Source organism: Rhodamnia argentea, chromosome 3 (assembly GCF_020921035.1).
Source record: "Rhodamnia argentea isolate NSW1041297 chromosome 3, ASM2092103v1, whole genome shotgun sequence".
Classification (NCBI taxonomy): Eukaryota; Viridiplantae; Streptophyta; class Magnoliopsida; order Myrtales; family Myrtaceae; genus Rhodamnia; species Rhodamnia argentea.
Window position 1 is genome coordinate 7,913,264 of NC_063152.1, and position 19,948 is coordinate 7,933,211.

The 19,948-nt window shown below is 36.1% G+C and overlaps 1 protein-coding gene across 1 annotated transcript; it reads left to right on the forward strand.

Annotated features, from left to right (window-relative positions):
* The first annotated feature begins 8,762 nt into the window (after positions 1-8,762).
* On the forward strand, positions 8,763-11,457 carry LOC125314030 (putative FBD-associated F-box protein At5g56820). Its single transcript, XM_048275485.1, has 3 exons — positions 8,763-8,999; positions 10,430-10,612; positions 11,131-11,457. The coding sequence occupies exons 1-3, from the start codon at positions 8,763-8,765 to the stop codon at positions 11,455-11,457; spliced, it is 747 nt and encodes a 248-aa protein (XP_048131442.1).
* The last annotated feature ends 8,491 nt before the right edge of the window (positions 11,458-19,948 follow it).

Below are 19,948 nucleotides of genomic sequence, written 5' to 3' on the forward strand. Positions count from 1 at the left end.
CATGCATATAATGAATCTAAAAAAGTAAAGCCCTCGCATTGCTTTTTACTTACCAAACAAGTGTGTGCCGAACTCGATAAGATGGTGATTTGTGTTATCGGACGTCAACTTTGTCGCGTCAAATTATAGAAATGATCGATAGTTGTTTATGTTGGTAAGTATCGCAACAATTAGAGTGGTAAATATACGCGGTACTCTCCTATTAGAGAGGTTAATATGTATAGGCTGATGTGTTGCATTCATGTGTTGGCGCCTTTTAGGTTAGCTGTATTCTAGGCAAGGTACTTTAGAATTACAAGCTTGAGTTGATTAGCTTTAAATAGAACTGAATTAATGATAAAAGGAAAAAAACAAATTTCATGATTCGTTACAAACTCTTTTAACGAATGCGGTTAAGCTCTCGAATTTAACTGGAGCCGATTCAATATCCGAAATGCATTGTTTTATTGAGTAACTAAATAAAAAAATAAATATTAAATGGAATTTAAATGGATGGACTCACTATTGAACATACAAATTACTTCACATCTTGCACCAACCATGTTGAATAACAATATTACTATGCTTAGGTATACGTTGAGTTGCAAGTAAAACCTATTTAAAATACTTATAAAAGATAGCTCCCCTCGTTATTTTATGGGGATAGATCTATATTAAATGAATCGTCGGATGAGACTAATATGCTTGGGTATATTTTGGGTGGTACGTAAAAAATCCTATTTAACATTTTTGTTAACATAGCTACTCGGAAAAAGTATATAAAAAAGTCCTAAATGTATTGCATTAGTGCCAATTTAGTCCTAAACTTATTTTTGGTGCCAATTCAGTCCTAAACATTTTACAATGATGCCAATTCAGTCCTAAAACTTTTATTAATGTCAATTCAGTCCTACACATTTTGCATTGGTGCCAATTCGGTCATACATCTTCTGTATTTATGCCAATTGAGTTAATCAGGCTAATTTTGATCGAAAATCGCCGACGTGGATGTCGATTGTCCTACATGGCACGGCTAGCATTGACTTGAATACTTTTAAATATTATTTAAATATTTTAAATAATTTTTAAACTATTTTTGTTTTTTTAAATATTCTTAAAATTTATTAAAAATATAATATATATATATTAAAAAATGTCCACGTTAGCATCGGTTGTGCCATGTAGGACAATTGATGTCCACTTCCAGTGATTTCCGACCAAAATTGACCGTATTGACTCAATTGGCACATATACAAAAAATTTGGGACTAAATTGACACTAATGCAAAAAGGTTTATGACTGAATTGGCATAAATGCAAAAGGTTTAGAACTGAATTGGCACCAAAAATATGTTTAGGACTAATTTGGCACTAATGCAATAGGTTTAGGACTTTTTTGACACTTTTCCCTAGCTACCCTCGTTATTTAAGAGAAGCCCGATGTATTTATGTTTAAGTATTATATAGAGTTACTGTTCGCAAAATTCTCAACGCAATTGTACATGTTGAACAATTAATCCCACAGAGATTGATGATTAATAAACTAATTAAATACTAAAAATGAATTAATTATAAAATTTATCTAACAAGTAAAAATAGAATTGAGAATAAATTAAAATTGACAATCTTAAAGACAAAAGTTCGTAACCGGATGTGATAAATCAATCAAATAAATATGTTAGAATATCCGATTTCACCATTGTTGACACCTAAATTTTGATTTCTCCTTATTCATTTATTTTGCATAAAAATCTGGAGTTAAATTTTAATTCCTACCAAAAATAATAGCTAATCTTTTTCATTTAATTTTAGTATTCATGCATTGCATTTTGCATTGGACCACCGACGGTAGAAGATTTGAGCTTGATTTGTTAGATGATATGAGCTTAAATAAAAAACCGGCAATTCAAAGAAGAATTTGGGGCTATTTTAAGCTTAAAGGCCTTAATTAAAAATGTCAATTATTATGTGCCAAAAATTCCAATCAAATTAATGCAATTGGATCCTTTGGGACTTAATTGATCACATACTTTGATCCCGGGTTTGTTTGGCAGGATTAACAAAACTTAAGCCCCAAGCTTGCAAAGCTTTTCTCTATAAATAGAGCTCTTTCACTAGGGTTTTGGGTGGAGGCAAAAAAATTTCTGCACACAAAAAGGGAGAGTGAACACGAGAGGAGAGAGGTGTCTCTTTGGTGGTTTTCATCCACGCTCAAAGGGTTTCATCCACGGAGTTCACGGCTACACACTCAAAAAGAGTGTTCCACGAGAGAGTCGAAGGTTCTCTGACATCAACACTTGTCTACACAAGTTCCCGGGGGGGAATACTCAGAAAAGAATTCAGAAACTCACGCGAGAGAGCTTAAAGAATTTAAGAGAAGAGTGAGAGGAAAGTTTAGGTTCTGGTTTTGGCTCTCCTTCGGCGGTCGCGGCTTCAATCAACGCTACCCTTCTCAACGATGGTCACCAATCCCGACGGTCTTCGGTAGTCCCTTCGATGCCATTCGGTCCTCTCCAACCCCCACAATTGGCGTTTTCCTTCCTCTGCTGTTTTGCTGCTATTCCAAAGGCTTTAAGAGGACCCTCATCTACCCAATTTGAGTGAAGCACTAGCCGATTGGTTCAATTCACAAGCTTGGAGTGCAATTTTTCGCGCAAATTCGAACAAGGGAAGATATTTTTCACCATAGGTAACTTTCTTGATTCAAATATTCTGAATATTTGATTGCGTATCCAATTGATTGAAATTGCATATATTGAAAACTCATGTTGCAAGATTAAGATATCCAAAAATTGTCTAATTCGAAAGATTGTACATCGAAAATTGAATCTCGGATATTCTGAATATTTGATTGGAAAATTGATTGTTTGAATTGCCTTGATTGGAAAATCGAATTGTTAGTCCAAAATATTTGATTGCTTGATTTGGAAGATTGCATTTTTTTGGAAATCGAAAATTCACAATATATCCTGTAATATATCTTGTGTCTAATTTGGAAAGATTATTTAGTGATGCAAACATTTGAAATCTTTGTGACAATCTCGTGATCATCCGAAAATCTTTCGAATATATCCAATATACTCAAGATATCATAAATCTTTCAAAATGTGATCGATTAGGAAAATCTCCTAACCCGCAACCGTATATATGGAAATAAGTCTATCTATCGGGCTTTAGACGGAATTATTTCCATAGCGGGTATTTTGAATTTTAGGGTCGATCTGTCAAAGCTTCAGATTGAAACTTAATTCGAAAGAAATAGCGGTAATTATCCTTTTCATTAAAAGATTTGCAACTTTAATTTAAATTCATTCATAAAAACTTAAAATCACAAAAAAAAATCAGAAAATTTCAATAAAAGAAACAAATCGTGCATGTCTCATGTTTAATTTTCATGTCACAAAATCTCAGAAAATAAAAAAAGATGTAGCAAGATATGGTTTCTTAAAAACCACGTCTTATCACTTTTTTTAGAAAGATAGGATTTTCTAGAAATCTTATCTCATGGATTACATTCAATAAACATGACCTTGGGAATCCATTAGGATAGATATTAAAAGATGCGAGACATAGGGTTAAGATATTTTCTTAAAAAATTTGGGAATTAATGCAAGTTAAATTCGAAAACTTTAAGATGATCTTGAACCAATTCACTCTCATTTTCCTTTAATTTTTAATTTCGAAAATACATCAAAAATACAAAAAAACACTAATAAAAAGAAAACCTAAAAATTGTACCTTTGAACTGCAAGTCCTAATTCATCAAAATTGCCAAATCAAACTTTTTTTATGAAATTGGTACCGTAAGGGCATTAATTGGAAAATTAATGTAACCAAGTCCCGAACTTAAGATCTTTGGTTTGCAGAAATAAAATAGTTTTCTCCCACTATTTTATTTAGGTTTCTAATCAACCTACCAAGAAATGATTAGTGGCGGCTCCGAAAAATTAAAAAAAATCCTTTGAAAGATAATCATTTGAACCATAAGTCACGATTTGGTAGAACTTGAGAGAGTTCGAGCTAAATTAGTTAATCTAATTAATTTGGCAATCCATTAACCTAAAATTGGAAAACCCGAATTTTAGGTCGCGACAACCATAACCACTAGACATGAATTTCATATCTTTACGCATACAAAAACAATAACGATATCAAACATGTGATAGCGGAATTTCCTTTGCTATTTATTATCCTATCTCTAGGTATACTAAACCTACTTAATTTGTCAATTCATTATATCTCTATGTGAATTTAAATAAACATACGTGCATTAAAATTTGTGAATATTTCCCAATTTACAATGAGTTTTTGGATCACCTTATCACCGAAAGCTACACAAATAACATGGTATATTTCTATCTACATTATATTATAAGGAGCAATTGCATATTATTACTTCTCAGTCTCAAACATGCACATTGGAGTATTTAAATGGTGGCTAGTCAATTAAAAGCATTAAGCATAATAATATATAACTCACATGAATGAAATCACTTGCAAAATATAAACATCATGAAATTCATATCATCATGGTCGGGCTACATCGTAGCCATAACAAAAGAAAATTAGAACATAATAGAAGGAAAAATAAACATACAAATTAAATCAAACATCTGGAATCAAAGAACAAGAATTCTATCGTCATTTTGTCTTCTCTTGAAAATACTTGAAAAACTCCGAGAATAATGAACGAACAATGTAAAAAGTTAAAAAAAAAAAATCAAACATCTCTCCCAAAGCTCTTTATGTTATCCTCCGTCTAGAATAACATTCAAGACTCAAGAATAAAATAAAGTCGTAAAAATAATATTAAGATATCTTAAAAAAAATAAACCTCTAAGGATAATATTATGATATCCTAAAAACAAGGCAATCTTTGATGATTTAGTCTCTATCTTCTAACAATTCTGTTGGTGGCATCTTGGTTTCCTTCTTTTTTCCTTTTCTTCTCCATATATCATTATCCCGCACAAACAAGGAAAAATTCAATAAATAGAACGAAATTCAAATATTTTGTCAAAGAAATTATATTATTTGTTATCTAAAATAGGTAAAATAACTCTATTTTCTAGAGTTATCGGTTACATACGATTTAAATGAATTAAGATCGCACGTATGAGCTCTATTCAATATTATAGGTATTGGAATTGATGCATATGTTAAATTATAGGTGTTCAAGGAAGATTGCAGTCGCTAAACTAAACCAAGCAAAAACATTTACCGGAAAAAAAACTGAAAATTTTGATTTATTAACTTGGTTTCGGTTTGATTAGGAAATTGTGAGATCAAGAAATTTGATTAAATGATTAATTGGCAACTTGACAATTAAGGAGATGGTAGAGTCGTGGCCCTGGTGGGCCCGGCCAGTCATTCCAAGCGTGAGACGGACCAAAACTTGGTAGAGAAAAGCGGTGACTTCAAGTTAAGCAAGGAATGGTGGGACCCGATCACGGGGAGACGGGCGGAAAGAAAGAAAATTATTATATGCTATCTAATTACGAATCTGCCCCTAGATGATTAAAGCGGGGACTTTCTTTCTTTCTTTCTTTCATTTTTATATAGGCTAAATTCCGTAAAAACCCTTAAAACTTTAAATCCAGTTTTAATTCTACCTCAGCCTTTTCTATAATCCCAAATCTGTCTCCAATTTTTCTATCAAAAAAATTCCAACATTTATAATCAATCTCAAATCTGCTACAAGCATTTTTTTGTCTAGGAAAAACACATTAGCTAGTGTCAAATCCACCCCCGTAAGCCCTCCGATCTCGAAACGGGCGTTATGTTTGACTTAGCATTTTTAAGGCAGTAAAAATATGCGTGCACCGCCATTGTCCCAAAACAAATTTACAATATGAACGCACTTAAGGGCCTATTTGGCATTCCAAAAAAGTGATTCTGATTAGAATTATATTTTTGATTTTATTCTACAGATGACTTTTAGAGAATCGGTACGCGTTTGATAGCTACATAAAATTTCTGTTTTCGAACGTAAATACATTTCTTCTTTTAAAAAAAATAAAAATGTTTTTTCAAACTTTTTTAAAATTCCCCCACTTTTTATGTTTTGATTTTTTTCATATTTTTTTAAATTTTAAGTTTCCCCCTTTTAAGTTTTTTTTTAATTTTTTTAAAATTTAAAATTTTATTTTTATATTTAATTTTAAATATAAAAAATTAGTTGTTAGTAAATTTTCAAATCTAAATTTAATTTTTTAAAAATTCGAAAGTTCACGTGAACTTAATTTTTTTTTTTTTTAAAAAAGAACTGAGATTTTGTTCTTTTTGGTGATTTTGAAAAGTGTTCTTTTTTTGGAGAATCAATTTTTTTTTTGTCTAAAAGATTCAAATTCAAAATTATTTATATTACCAAACATGTTTGTCATTCCTTTTTGTTCTGGAAAGCGGAATCGGAGAAATAGAAACATTACTAAATAGGGCCTTGGTCTATTGTCCCGTGACTACCGAGAAACCAAGTTCCATTAGGCGACTTAGGGTCCGTTTGGCGGTGATTCGATTCTCCTTTTCCGTTCCAAAACAAAAAAGAATCGAAACATGTTTGGTAATGGAAAAAAAATGATTTTGATTTGGTCCGGGAACACTTTTGGACCACTTTTCGGAAGCAAAAAAAAGATGATTCTGATGTTTTGGAACACTTTTGAGGATCACTTTTTTATAGAATATACTTATGACTTATCCCTCATACTTATAATTAAAATTTAATATAAAATGGTATTATTTTAAAAAAAAGTCCACGTGGATTTTCAACTTTACATAAATTAAAATAAATTAATTGCTAAAAACTAATTTTCTTAAATTAAAATTTTTATTTAAGGAAAATTTAATAAAAAAATTTAAAATTTTAAGAAATGAGGGAAATAAAAAATATTTAAATTTTTAATTTAATAATTTAAAAAAAATTAAAAAAAATTTAGATTGAAAATAGTTAAAATTTTGAAAAAAAATTCTCGTCATCAAATCTTCCCCTCCCCCTCTCCTTTTTTTTTAAATTAGTTTTTTTTTTGTAAAATTTTAAGCCTATTTTTAAATTCAATTTAAATTTAAATTTATATTTAAAAAAATTAGTTTTTAGAAAAATTTTAAATCTAATTTATTTTTTATATTAAGGGACCTCTAATGCGCATTTTTTTTTTCAAATTTTTAGCTATTTTATTTTTTACTCTAATTAAGTTTTATTTTTTATTTCCTATTATGTTTTTTCAACTTTTTTTTTATTAAAGATTGGACCCAACTCTCCACGCCGTCAACTAAATCTCCATTTTTTCTCCATTTTTCGAGTCGCACAAAAATTTTGTCGAGTCGGGTGAAGAAAAAATCAATATAGTTGAGTTATAGGTCTTGTAAGCTTTTACGATGTGTAATTACAAGAGTGCAAAACTATAGGCGGTTGCACAATGAGGAGCTTTTCTTTCATTTTTTTTGGGTAATCAATCTAAAAGTCACGATAAATAATAACAAACAAATGATTTAGACAAATTCTGTAAATGTAATACGAATTACTTTTCAAACAATATAAACGACTGCATACTCATGAAAAATCGACAAATGAATTGGGAACGGAAATTTTGTTACTTTTTTTTTTTTTGCTCCATAATCACTATTTGATTATTTTCCCTCTTTGCCATCAAATGTGATTATATAATTATTTGATTTAAATGAAAAATTGGGAACGGAAATTTTGTGCAGCTACCAAACGCGTTTCTGTTCCGGGAACAAAAATTTTAAACGATTACCAAACGCGTTTTGATTCTCAAAAAATCATCCAGGGAACAGAATCAAAAAAAGTGATTTTGATCAGAATCATTTTTTGGGAACGGAATCACCGCCAAACAGACCCTTAACGAAAGCCCAACAACAACGCTATCATTGCTCCAAAAGCCACACCACTACTAAGAAAGAAAAATAAAATAACCTAATATTCTCGAGGGAAAACAAAAGATTATGCACCATTTGACGCGTTTAAATTTGCCCTCGCTTTATTTCGACAAAGGGAAAGAGCGAACCCTTTGTAGTTGAGAAATTGTTATGATAATTCCTTTTAGAGTAATTCAAATTTAAGAATAATAAATGTGGCAAATGCATTAACTCGCCCGCTACGTGATGCTATCAATAGCTCGAACTAAAACAAGAAAATGACCAAATAAAAAAAGTTAGCAATAGTCCCATAAAAAGTTTACTTGGTATCGGACTAGGAAGTCTTGAATTTAAATCTTTCCAATCCCCTATTTTTAACATAATAAATCACGCCTTGATCTCATAAAATCTCACATTTTATAAGCGCTCATTTTTATGCTAATTTATTTGTCTCCGAAAACGGAACTTCAATTACAATTGTTCGTGGAAAAGCTATTTTTGCTTTGACAACCAAGGAAAAGCATGCCCCAACTAGGAAACCCCTAATAAGTTATCGTTTTATCTCATTAAAACTATGCATGCACTTGCAGCAGATTTTATTTAAATTAATTTCCCAATCAACTCATTTAGTTATCCTAAAAATAGCATTACTTACAAATCTCGCTTGAAGAGTTTGGCCGTTGAAGCTCTATGCAGCTAATGCTTATACTTCATTGATTATATTCAAAAAATTGAAATTGTTTGAAGAAATTAGAATTTGAAAATTCAAATAAGCAATTAATCTTTACTTCAACGGGACTATTCTCGTGTTCTCTGGTTCTAGCTCGCCATTCCATCGTCTCCCCTCTCTGTCTTCTCTCTCGCTCCGCAAATTCTCTCCTCTCCCTTCGTCTCCCAACCTGTTTCAAGAACATGGCCGGCGAACTTCATCTCCATCAAGATGAAATCTTGAACCCCGACTACATCAGCGGATTACCCGACCCCCTAATCGGTCACATCCCGTCTTTCATGAGCACGGTTGATGCCGTCAAGACCAGCGTTTTGTCCAAGCGGTGGCATTCCGCTTGGACCTTCAACTCGTCCATGGATTTCTTTTCTGCGTCGGGCAGCAGCCAGCGGTATTCCAATTTTGTGGATTTCGTGGACGGGGTACTCGCACCGCACCTCGGGTGAGAAAATTCATCCCGCAAGGTGTCATTGATTGAGTCGGTTCTCGGTAGATGGCTCGAATATTCGGTGCGCCACGGGGTGGAAGAGGTTTCGCATTGCTTTTCCTCTGCCGTTATAGCATGTATCGTTTACCCGGTTGTTTCTTCCGCTCCAGCACGATAGTGGATTTGCGATTGTCTGTCCAAAGAGCCGATTTTTCTGCATTGAATTCTGTTGATTTGCCTTCTCTGGAGAGATTGTCCATTCAATTTGGGGAGCTCAAGAACAATGCGTTGGCGAGTCTTCTAAGGGGCTGCCCTGTTCTTCAATTTCTAGAATTGAAAAGCTGTCGAGACTTCTCGTGCGTCGTGGTTCTAACCAGAGGTTTTAGAGAGATGCTTATAGATTCTCACATGTTTGAATGCGATAAACCTCCAATCCTAAGTGTTTTGGCTCCCCACGTCTAAACTTGCTCCTGTTGGGCGGTTCCTCTACGAAGAAGTTCGCGAGTGGATGAACTAAAGTCTTTAGTTCAGGCCGAGCTGGATTTCTACATGACTAGTCCTACAATCAATCGACTCATGGCAATCTAGTCAAGAAGCTTGTCCACAGCCTATGTCACATCACCAAATTGGTGATAGGGAGCTGGTGTCTCCAGGTGCGATTTGCATGCGACATATTCGTCCCGTTGTTTGTTGGTTGTTAGTTTCAAAGATACGTTGTCATCTTATAGAGCTTTAGTAGAATTTTTGTTGGATGTGGCGTTTTCCTTTGTGTAATAGGACTCATATGCATCTTAGCCCGATATGGCCGTTAGAGGTTCAGCAATCCATTGAAATTTTGGTAAGACTAAAATCTGATGTCCCAATAAAAAAAAAAAAGAGAAAACTTTCACGGGAAGCATCTCGCTGGTTGTTTGCTCATTTTGTTTAGTCGTCGGCTTGTGTGAGAGGTCGTTGGAATTGCAAGCTTGTCGTATCTTTGTGAGAGGTCACTGGAATTGTTGATAAAGAAGAAAATCAGACATAGTATTTGCTACTCTGCCTGATGTCTACTAGTGCAAATGTACACTGCCTTCGTAATAACTACCAAAAGACCATAGAAAATGGAGCTGGTTTATGGTCAGTCCATATCCTGGTCAGTTGTGCATAATCACAATATGAAAAGATCACAGAAAAAAAAAACCGAAATTGAATGAATGGAAAGTAGTTGTTTCCCATTTAATCTAAATACTGAAGTACAAGCTGTTCACTAGAATGAATATGTAACTATGTTATTTCGACACTTGAAAGCTTTAGCATCAACCAATTTGTCATTGAGGTGGGAACGGAAATACTTCTCAGAGCATATGCTTGCTGGGTCTTTGTAACTGTAATTGGAAAGAGGAGTATATTATCTTATTCTTAAATGTGGCCTCTTCATGTGATTAGGTTCTATCAATTGCGGAAGACGTGGAAGATGTGCCGTTTTTGTTGCCAAATTGCAAGTCCCTAACTCTGAATGCGCGAATGCATTATCGGGATTTTCCTGGTATAGCGATCCTGCTGGCAATCTCGCCTAATTTGGAGGAGCTATCGATAAATGCTGATTATGTTGACTACACTTGGGCCACGGTATATATCTGCAAAACTCCTTCCATGATTCATTGATTCTCGCATATTTTGTAAATCCAGTAATCAATTAGAAACTTGTCTGTTCTAGATTAAAAAAAAATACGTGGCCCTTTCCTTGTCTTCTTTATCTTAAAATATTGAAAAAGTGGATAATTTTTTGAGACAAATGAGGCGCTTTTTAACTCTGAGTAGCTTTATTATGCCATACGCGTTCAGTAAAACATCATACATTATGCTTTCCATGTCCATGATGAATGGTTGATTAACAAATGTTACCTCTATACATAAATGGGCTTTTACGGCTAGCTTTGGGAACAGTTTAAAGACTTTAATTGAGGGGAGAGTTAAGAGGGGAAGTTGATCTCTGTTGTATTTATTTTCAGCTGATATCTTAGCTGGTGAATTAGGAACATGCAATTTATCACCACAGAGTGGTTGATGTCCTGTTGTTGCATGTTTAAAATGTCTAAGCTCATCAAGTTTCATACTAAGAACTTAGTTTTGCTATCCATTTGCAGGTCAAGTGTGATGAAGAGGAATATTGCTGTCAGAAGTTGTGTGTCGGTTTGGCTCAACAGCTAAAGACGGTTGAGATTGTTGGGTTAGACACTGACTGTCTAGAGCTGAAATGGGTGCTTTACTTGGTGAAGTATTTGCTGGGTGATGCACTCGCATTGGAGAAGTGGGTCCTGAAAGCTAAACGACGGCATGAATCGAGAGAAAAGCTTGTTAATCCTGGCAAATTGCTTGAGTTCTACCAGCAACTCCTATGCCTCCCAAGAGCTTCAACGAATGCTGAACTGATTTTACAAGGCGTTCAGCATGACGAGCAGAAAGGCAAGTAGAAAAAGGAGGAGTTATTGGAAGCAGCAGCGAGGCAGAATCTGAAGCGTTTGATGTTGGTTCTGCAGTCCTCGTTTTGAAAGGTATTCTTTGTCTTTCAAAGATGCTCAGTGAATAAGACCATAGAAGCCACATGTAAATGATACTGATAGGATTCTTTTTGAAACGTAGTCTTTGACTATGAGTCTACAAGTTGCTTGCGCTGTTCTGGTGACATGGCGATTTGCACGTTCGACAAACAAAAAAGTGCTTTAGAAGTGCGATTCGTTATGCTGCTGCAAAATGTCTTACTTGGCTGCAGTGAAGGATTTTCAATTGCTGGCATGAAGATCCAAATGATGGAAACAGACTGCTAGATACTTGATTGATGTCTTGTGTGTCTAAAAAATGTGTTGGAATACACTGCATTAGGCAAAACCAATGACATTACAATCGATCCATATTGAGGATCTAGACAAGTTCGCGTTCTCGTTCGAAAACATCATCATTGGTTCTACCGATTACAGCAGATTTGTTTGTTTACCTCTCGCATTTTTGGTTGATTGATCCAAGTCAATTGCACCCGGGAAGGTGATTGTTTCTTCCCTGATTTCAGGACGTCTAAAGGGAGATGGAAGTGAAACTCAATTGGTTGGACAAATTGGTTGAGACTGCTCATACACAAAAGTTCTAAAATCCCCAATATGCAAATATATTTTATTATCAGAAAGATTTTAGCAGGGACATGGCTAAAAGTCTGATAGGAAATTTATTTTATTTTTTGTTTTCTTTTTGGGTAAATCGGGTAGGAAGTTTTAGAATCGTTTTATTTGGTTCCAAATTAGCGTGCATGTTTGGTAATGCTTTTGTCTTTTCATTTTCCCTTTAAGTTGACAGTCAAATTTGAATGTTTATAAAAGTTATAAAACCTCATATTTTTGAAACATCAGGGGGATGAGGCAAGCCTTAGAGAAGGAAAGGAAGGCAGTGATGTTGAATGCAATCTACTCGAACTACTAAAAAAATATGAAAACAACAAAATATAAACATGTCATCCTCATTATCAAAACAGCTTGGAAATAAAACGCAGTGAAGTACATTGGTGACCCAAGAGTGTCACCGCAGGTCTTCTTACGTTGTCTCTCTTTTTGCGGCTTCTCACAATACCTCTCTTTTAACAATGGTTATAGATAGCCTCAGCTTTTTCAGAAGCCATGGACGTTGGAGCAATAAGAAGCATGTGATATGTCGCAATTCATAGCCATCGCACGACTTTCTTAGGAGAATCAAACCATTGAACAAACACATTGGTCTTGTCGTGCAGTTCCGTTAAGCTGTCTGCATCGTTAAACTAGACAAAACTCAAAAGGGAATGGAAACTAAGGATTTTACCAAGTGCTTGTAAACCTGTTCAAAAGGAACAATTGCCCATGAAACTCAGATAAGCTCGATCCAAACGAAATCCCAAGCGCGAAAACTCGAAATGAAGCTACGTCGATGCATTTCTTGATTCCAACTCGTGGTGTCAACGTACCTGGTTATCCAACACCGTCAAAAGTGGCACAGAAAGAGACAAGCAATTTTATTCCCGACTCGAGACTACCTATGCCATGCAATTTAGGGGTGTGTCATAAGGGAGTCCATTCAAACTGTAATCTGTAGCTTCAGCATTTCGCGAGTGAATCATCTTGATATAATCCCAAAGATCACGAGGGCCAATAGGTATTCCTCGACGTAACGTCCTTAATTCGGCATCAATTATCATCTTCTCCAATCCAACTACCTTCTCGAAAAAGAAATTTGGCCAATGCAAGCAACGGTTTTGATTTCACCAAGTCAAATTGAAAACCAACAATTTCAGTCCTTCTGAGATGATTTGCCCCCACAATAAAGCTCTTTTCCTCTGCACCAAAATTGCTTTTCATTAAGGTAGCATAGGTCTTGAAAATCCTGGTAAGATTTGCACCAAAATCACACGTTGACAGGAGCTTTGTTAGAGCTAATTAACAGTTGCAATAACGTAGTTGCGACATTCAGTTGGGGAAAAAAATAAAACGTAAAACAAACAAGCTTGTCGACTGAATCAAGGATCAGATCCTTATTTTCATGCAGCTTCTGAGCATCTCTAACTCTTTTACATGCCAACCCATTTCATGTTGTTAAACGCAAACGTGTGTAATACATAAATGGGATCGGGAGACTTGATTATACTTCAGCAGCTTCATGGTAGAAGCCCGAATGTAGATGACGTGAGGCTGAATGCCAAAGCATATATGGTACAGCACGCAGATCCGGAAACAGATCAAATATCACAATATTCTTGGATTTTACATTGCATATGGCTAGCCTTTTCGGGAGTGGAGAACTCTACACCAAGCATCTATGAAGCACTGATACTCTTCGGGGCTTTCATATTATGTTCAACACTCTTTGACACTCCGACACTCTCCGGATACTCTAGGCACTCTCCGACATGCGACCGATGAGTGGTCGGCGTTCCACACACGCCAGCAAGAGACGAGTCCAATATTTCGACGTGCCATTTTCACACGTAAGATGTCAATTTTAAGCATTTTCAATAAATTATGGGTCAAAATATAAATTTATAAAAAATATATATAATTAAGTCATATACCCATTCACCATAAAATTTAGTATACAAAGCCAGCAAAAAAAAAATTGTGAATCCCTAACATAAGAAGAAGAAGAAATTTGTATATATGAAAATATATATTTAATATACAACGTGTCCCAAAATATCAATTTTTTTTTATTTTTGAGAAATGACTTTCGGTATGTCGTGTCGTGTCGATGTCGGTGCTACTTAGTCGAGTATGCCATACTTTGAAGATCGCTTTTACAAACTATAGCATACACTATGATATCACGCCATCTCGATGAGGATGTTCCATTTAGTCTAAAGCCTGTGAGGGCAAATCCGTCGGTCAAATGCAACAAAGGCATATTCGGAGCCAAAAAATCGAGCGACATACCGTAAAAGGCTTCAATCACGAGACTCTCTTAGACATTTTGAATCGATCCGAACGTCGCACGTATTATGGTATTGGCGATAAAGTGGAAGCGGATTGTAACTTTGGAATTAAATCGGAAGCTACGTAAATCGATAGAGAAATAAAATGAATTTTGACTTATTTTTTAATAATATTTTCCTATTTTTTTTTCTTTTTTAGGTTTGGATCGACAGCCAAGATATAAAAAATAACTAAAAAGTTTGAAATATATTAAAATAAAAAATAAGATTTTGTCACGTCAGCACGGTGGCGCCACATCGGTTCCGAGCGATCAAATAGATTGAATTGGCATAAATACAAAAACTTTAGAACTCAATTGATATAAAAAATGAGTTAGGACTGAATTAACACAATTACAAAAAGTTTAGGATTATTTTGGTAATTTCCTCTGCCATTTTTTATCATGAATGTGGCTTTCGCTAAAAATGATGATCGATAACGAAGATTTCTAAAGTTTCGGAGGAGCTGGGTTAAAGAATTTTCACGCTCGACATCCGGCTCGAATCGTCCATTGTAGAGTCCGCACCTTATATCTACCGTATAGTAGCCGCTCGCATTTGAAAGGCGCGGAAATTCTCCGACGACCGGAAGCCCGAGCTCAGTCGAGCAATAAGAAACCCTAAATCAGAGGCACGATTGTCAAGCTCCGCAGGGCGAAGAAACGATCACAGACCTCATCATCGTCCTCCTCCTCCCTCCGGTGCGAAACCTGGGCGACGATGCCGATTGCATCAACACCTTGCCCGACGCGGTGGTCCGCCGCATCTTCTCCTCCCTCGTCGTCCGATCCTGCGTCTTGTCGAAGCGGTGGTGGATCGCCACCCCGGACCTTCGTCGTCTCCTTTCCCTGGAAGGGCGCCTCGTCTGTGGACAGCCTCTTGAGTAGCTTAGGTTGGAGGAATGCCGCGGTTTGAAGCAAAACGTTAAGCCTTGTCCGAGAGGTTTGGGAGAAATTGTGGTCGATCGCCGCTTTTGGTATGCACTTGATGAGGGTTTCCCATGGGAGATTTTGAGTCCTCTTTTGCTGTCGCTGCGTTTGAGAGGGTCTTTGGGTATGATGAGGCAGCTGGTGATTAAAGCCTCTTCCTTGATTGAGACGTGAGGATTTCCGAAGCCGAATTGATTGTTCTGTTCCATATTCGTTTGAGTCTTACAGAGGGTACTGCAGCCTGGTTGAGGGACTGCTTCAGAAGCTGGAGAGCGCCACTTAGCTTTTGATTGGTAATTGGTGCCTTCGGGTTAGCAAATTGTTTCATTCAACCAACTTGGGTGCATACTTACGGATAGTTCAGGGTCCCTCTTCCTGGAGTTGAGGAAGCTCATACGAAATTTTATCACACTGGATTCTGGTTCCCATCGTTTGCTACTCTGCCTAATGTCTAGTGGTGCAAATGTACATCGTGCCTTCAGAATAACTACCAAAAGACCAAAGGAAAAGCAGCTGGTGTTGGGTCAGTCCATATCCCGCTCAGTAGCGCATAAACGTGATTCCAAAAGGTAATTGTAAATTCTTAGTAAAATAGAATGAATATGTAAACTCTGTTCCTTCAACACTCGAAAGCTTTGGCATCACTCAATTTACCATTCAGGTAGGAAACAAAATAATTCTCAAGCATAAACTTGCTGGGTTTTTGTAACTGTACTTGAAAAGAAGAACAAATAATCTTATTATATGTTGCCTCTTCAATGTGCTTAGTTCTCTCACTTGCGGCAGAGGTTGAAGGTGGTGCCATTTTCTTTGCCTAATTGCAAGTGTCTGATTCTGCATGCACGAGTGGAGAAATGGGATTTTCCTGGTATAGCAAAGCTGCTAGCAAGTTCTCCTAATTTGGAGGAGCTATCAATAAATTTTTATTCCTTTGACTACACTTGGGCCATGGTATGCATCTTCCAAACTCATCCCGTGATTCATTCATTCTAGTACTTTTTGTTAACCTGAAAATCCACTGGAACATAAAAAATCCAGAGCTACCTGTCTATTCTAGAGTTAAAAATTACGTGGGCTTTCCTTTGTCTTGTTTGAATTCAGAATTCGCGGAAGTGGATAATCTCTTGAGATAAACGAGGCACTCTTTTAACTCTCAGTAGCCTTATCATGTCGTGTGAGTTGAGTGAAACATCATAGCTTATGACTGACACGGCTTATGTACAATATGCATCACTTCATCAATGTCAAATAAGTTTCAAGAGAAACCAGCCATAAGCTTACAAAATCCCAGGTTTACATGAGATGTTATATTTATATGGTGTGATCATATTGTAATTTGTAAACACCGTGGAAAGAAAATTCATGCATGATTTGTCATTGGAGAACTTACTGAACTAAATATAAGCAGGTCATGATAGTTCAGGTTTTTAATCAAGTTGGCACTATTGTATAGTTACATAGACTACATGCATGATTTTGTGTTTTGCGGTTTGAACTTTGAACCCAGAACAATATTTGTCTATTAATTGTGGCAACTGTTAAGTTGGTAGCCAAAATTTTGATATGACACGATTACCACTTAGGGTCACCCTTAGTTGTCACTTGGAAAATGAGTCATGAATCAAAAAATTAAGTCTGTGGACTGTGATTGTGAATTTCGTCCAATGGAATCATACTATGTGATATAATAGATTGGTATTGCACAACAGATGTAAATTAATTGTACAATATGGTGTTATTTATTGTTAGGCAATAGCTAATGATAAAGATACTTCTGATTCGAATAATGTTATTATTTCCAGATATGAGATATTCCTACAGGTTATTTTTTCTTTTGTCAAATACGTACCCATTTGACTGCAAGGACACATGGATCGGGTACATAGTAATGTAATTGGATTCCCATTCATAGAATTTAGTGTAAGACAATTAAACCATCCACTAAGCCTGGTGCAGCCAACAAAATCATGCAAGATGACTACCGAGTTTTTGGTGAAGATTGACTTTGAAACTCGAACAAGGATCAGGACTCTACATGTAGTTTAATCACTAAAATTGTCAACTAGGATTTGAGTATTATCAATTATTGAGACTATTTCAATTCATGTGCTCAATTGCGTTCTCGTGTAGGACAAAAAAATCTCACCTCGCTGCTAATGTTGTTATCAATGATTGAGACTATTTCAATTGTCAACAACAAATTACGTCATAGCGTTTACTGGGGTCCAACTCATTGTAGCGGATGGTGGAATCTTAATACGCGAAGCTACCCCACGAGTGAATACTAGGTTGTAGTTGAACCATCTCCAGTGTTGCTCAACCGAAAGAAAAGTGCTTGAAAGGGGAAAGGAAAAGTCCTTCATTTCATAGTTCCTCCCCTGCCTATCTGGTGTCATGCCCCGCTAGGAATTGATCTTCGCCTCAGAGGTTTCCTCTCCTCTGCCGCTCTGTCTTCCTTCCCCCTACTTCTCTATCCTCTGCCTTGCTGCGCCCCTCTTCTCTTACTCAAAGTGATTGTAGCGGATGGTGTCATATAGAAGCATTCATCTGCAACATGCTCATTTTCATCAAAATGAATAACTTCTTTCAATTATTAGTAAAATAAGTTCAGTTCAGTCGAATTAGGAAGGTAATTATTCAGGTGACTTTTAAATTATGCTTGTGGGTGGAAAAGTTTGTAAATAACTGGTTATGTTTTCACTAAGCTATAGCTGCATGGTCATGAGAAGAAGGCTGAGAACTTGGTTGAGGCTGCTGCGATTCTTTTATCTTTGAAATTTCTGCCAGTTTATTACTGATGGTCCACTTCACGGATTACGTTTTGCTGAGAAGAGATTTTGTCTGTACATGATGAATGTCATCGTACTAACATGTTATAAATATTAAGCAGAATGGAAAAATGTTAAGAAGCTTGGAGTCCCATATGGCTGCTGGGATGCGCCTCAACTGGGAGGAGGATGCCCAAGTGAATACAGCATACATCTTTCAACTTAAAAGATGATACGACTTCGTGATATTTACGACCAAAACAGCGGATATTCTATGGCTCACACCTTTCATAATGCTTCGCTTGCAGTTAAGTAGTTATTTCAAAGTTCGACAGGTTCAGTATGGATTTATGGAAGATATTTTTAACCTGTTGATTCGTTAGGCTCCTTAGCTTTCATCTCGAAGTTTTTCGTCTTTTTATTTTCCAACTGGAAAGTAATTATTCATTTGTTTTATAGAACGCTTCTGGTAACTCTTTGGCAATTGAAGATTGCACTACTCGCCTCTTTCCTCAAGCTCCAAGAGTTCCTCGCATGCCTGGACTAGTGCCCGGAGATGCTGGTTGAACTGACGACGGTCAAAAGATTCATTTGTAGAGCTCTCGGTTTTTCAAAGCCAATGTTTTAATTTCCTTTGCAGTGGAAATAAAAATGGGGTTTTGTGCTCCAGTGTGAAAATGGGGTTTAGTCCAATAAATGTTGGAAGTCCAAAGATGTACAGTCGAGTCAAACTTGAATAGTAAAATTGACACGTCTCAGTAATACATTGTTTGTCTAATTAGCTCTTTTATGCCTTGCCTTTCTATCTATCCACGTGTAGAAAATGTGAATGATACGTCTCCGATGGCAAAGATGTAATTTCGCCAATAGAGACGTACAATTCTTGAGCCTTCTGTTCATCACTTGGACCCATAACCCCCAACAAAAATCTTTCTTCAACTTTTGCTTTCTTTGGCTAGTTCTTTCCATTTTTGCTTTAATTCTGCATCATGGGGGAAGTCTTAGAATTTGTGTAGACTTGATCGTCGAGTTGGAAATTTTCGATTTGCACAGTCAAATTTTAAAACTTGTCGATGTTCTCCATGTTAGCCTTCTCTCAACTCCCTTAATTTTTTAGACTACGTGACACGGTCGGTGCTTATGGGATTTTTTTTTTATGTATAATTTTTATAAATTCTTTTCCTTTCTCTTATTTATTGTTAAGAGCTTGCGAGCGGCCACTAGATTAAAACTTGCGAGGCCTCATCGGTAGCGGGCGAGGGCGCGAGCCCTCCCGCAAAATGGGCTGGCAAATGGTCATTGCACTCACATGCAGCCTTCGTGCTTTCACCGGTTGTGACCCTTGCCCAGCATTGAGCGAGGATCTCGAGCCCTCCCACCGGGGAGGGCAAGGGCTCGTGATCACCCAGTGGTTAGGCCCGATGGCCCTCTATTGGCCCTTAACAAAGAAAAAGGAAAAAGGAAAAAGAAATGGAAATGGAAATGGAGATATAAAGGAAACCTTTAATAGGAAAATGAGTAGAATCAGTAGCTAGGTGGGCACAAACAACATGACATATCATCGAGTGTTAAGTGAAATTGAAAAGGAGCAGAATTGGATGGTATCATAAAAAGTCGAAACATCCAGATATTTAATCAAGAAAATTGGCTTAGCAATAAAGAAAGTTAATTTTTTTTTAAAAAGCAGTCTTTTGTTTTTTTTTAATTGAATTCCATAAATTTTGTCTTCAATGGGGGGGCAAACTTGTAAGTAATTTCTAAATGTATATCCAATCTGCAGAATCTG

Bases quoted from the DNA above. Each gene is read 5' to 3' on its own strand.
- LOC125314030 (XM_048275485.1), top strand. From the start codon at position 8,763: ATGGCCGGCGAACTTCATCTCCATCAAGATGAAATCTTGAACCCCGAC. The intron at 9,000-10,429 runs GTACTCGCACCG...TCATGTGATTAG, and splicing joins TTGTGGATTTCGTGGACGGG to GTTCTATCAATTGCGGAAGA. The intron at 10,613-11,130 runs GTATATATCTGC...ATCCATTTGCAG, and splicing joins TTGACTACACTTGGGCCACG to GTCAAGTGTGATGAAGAGGA.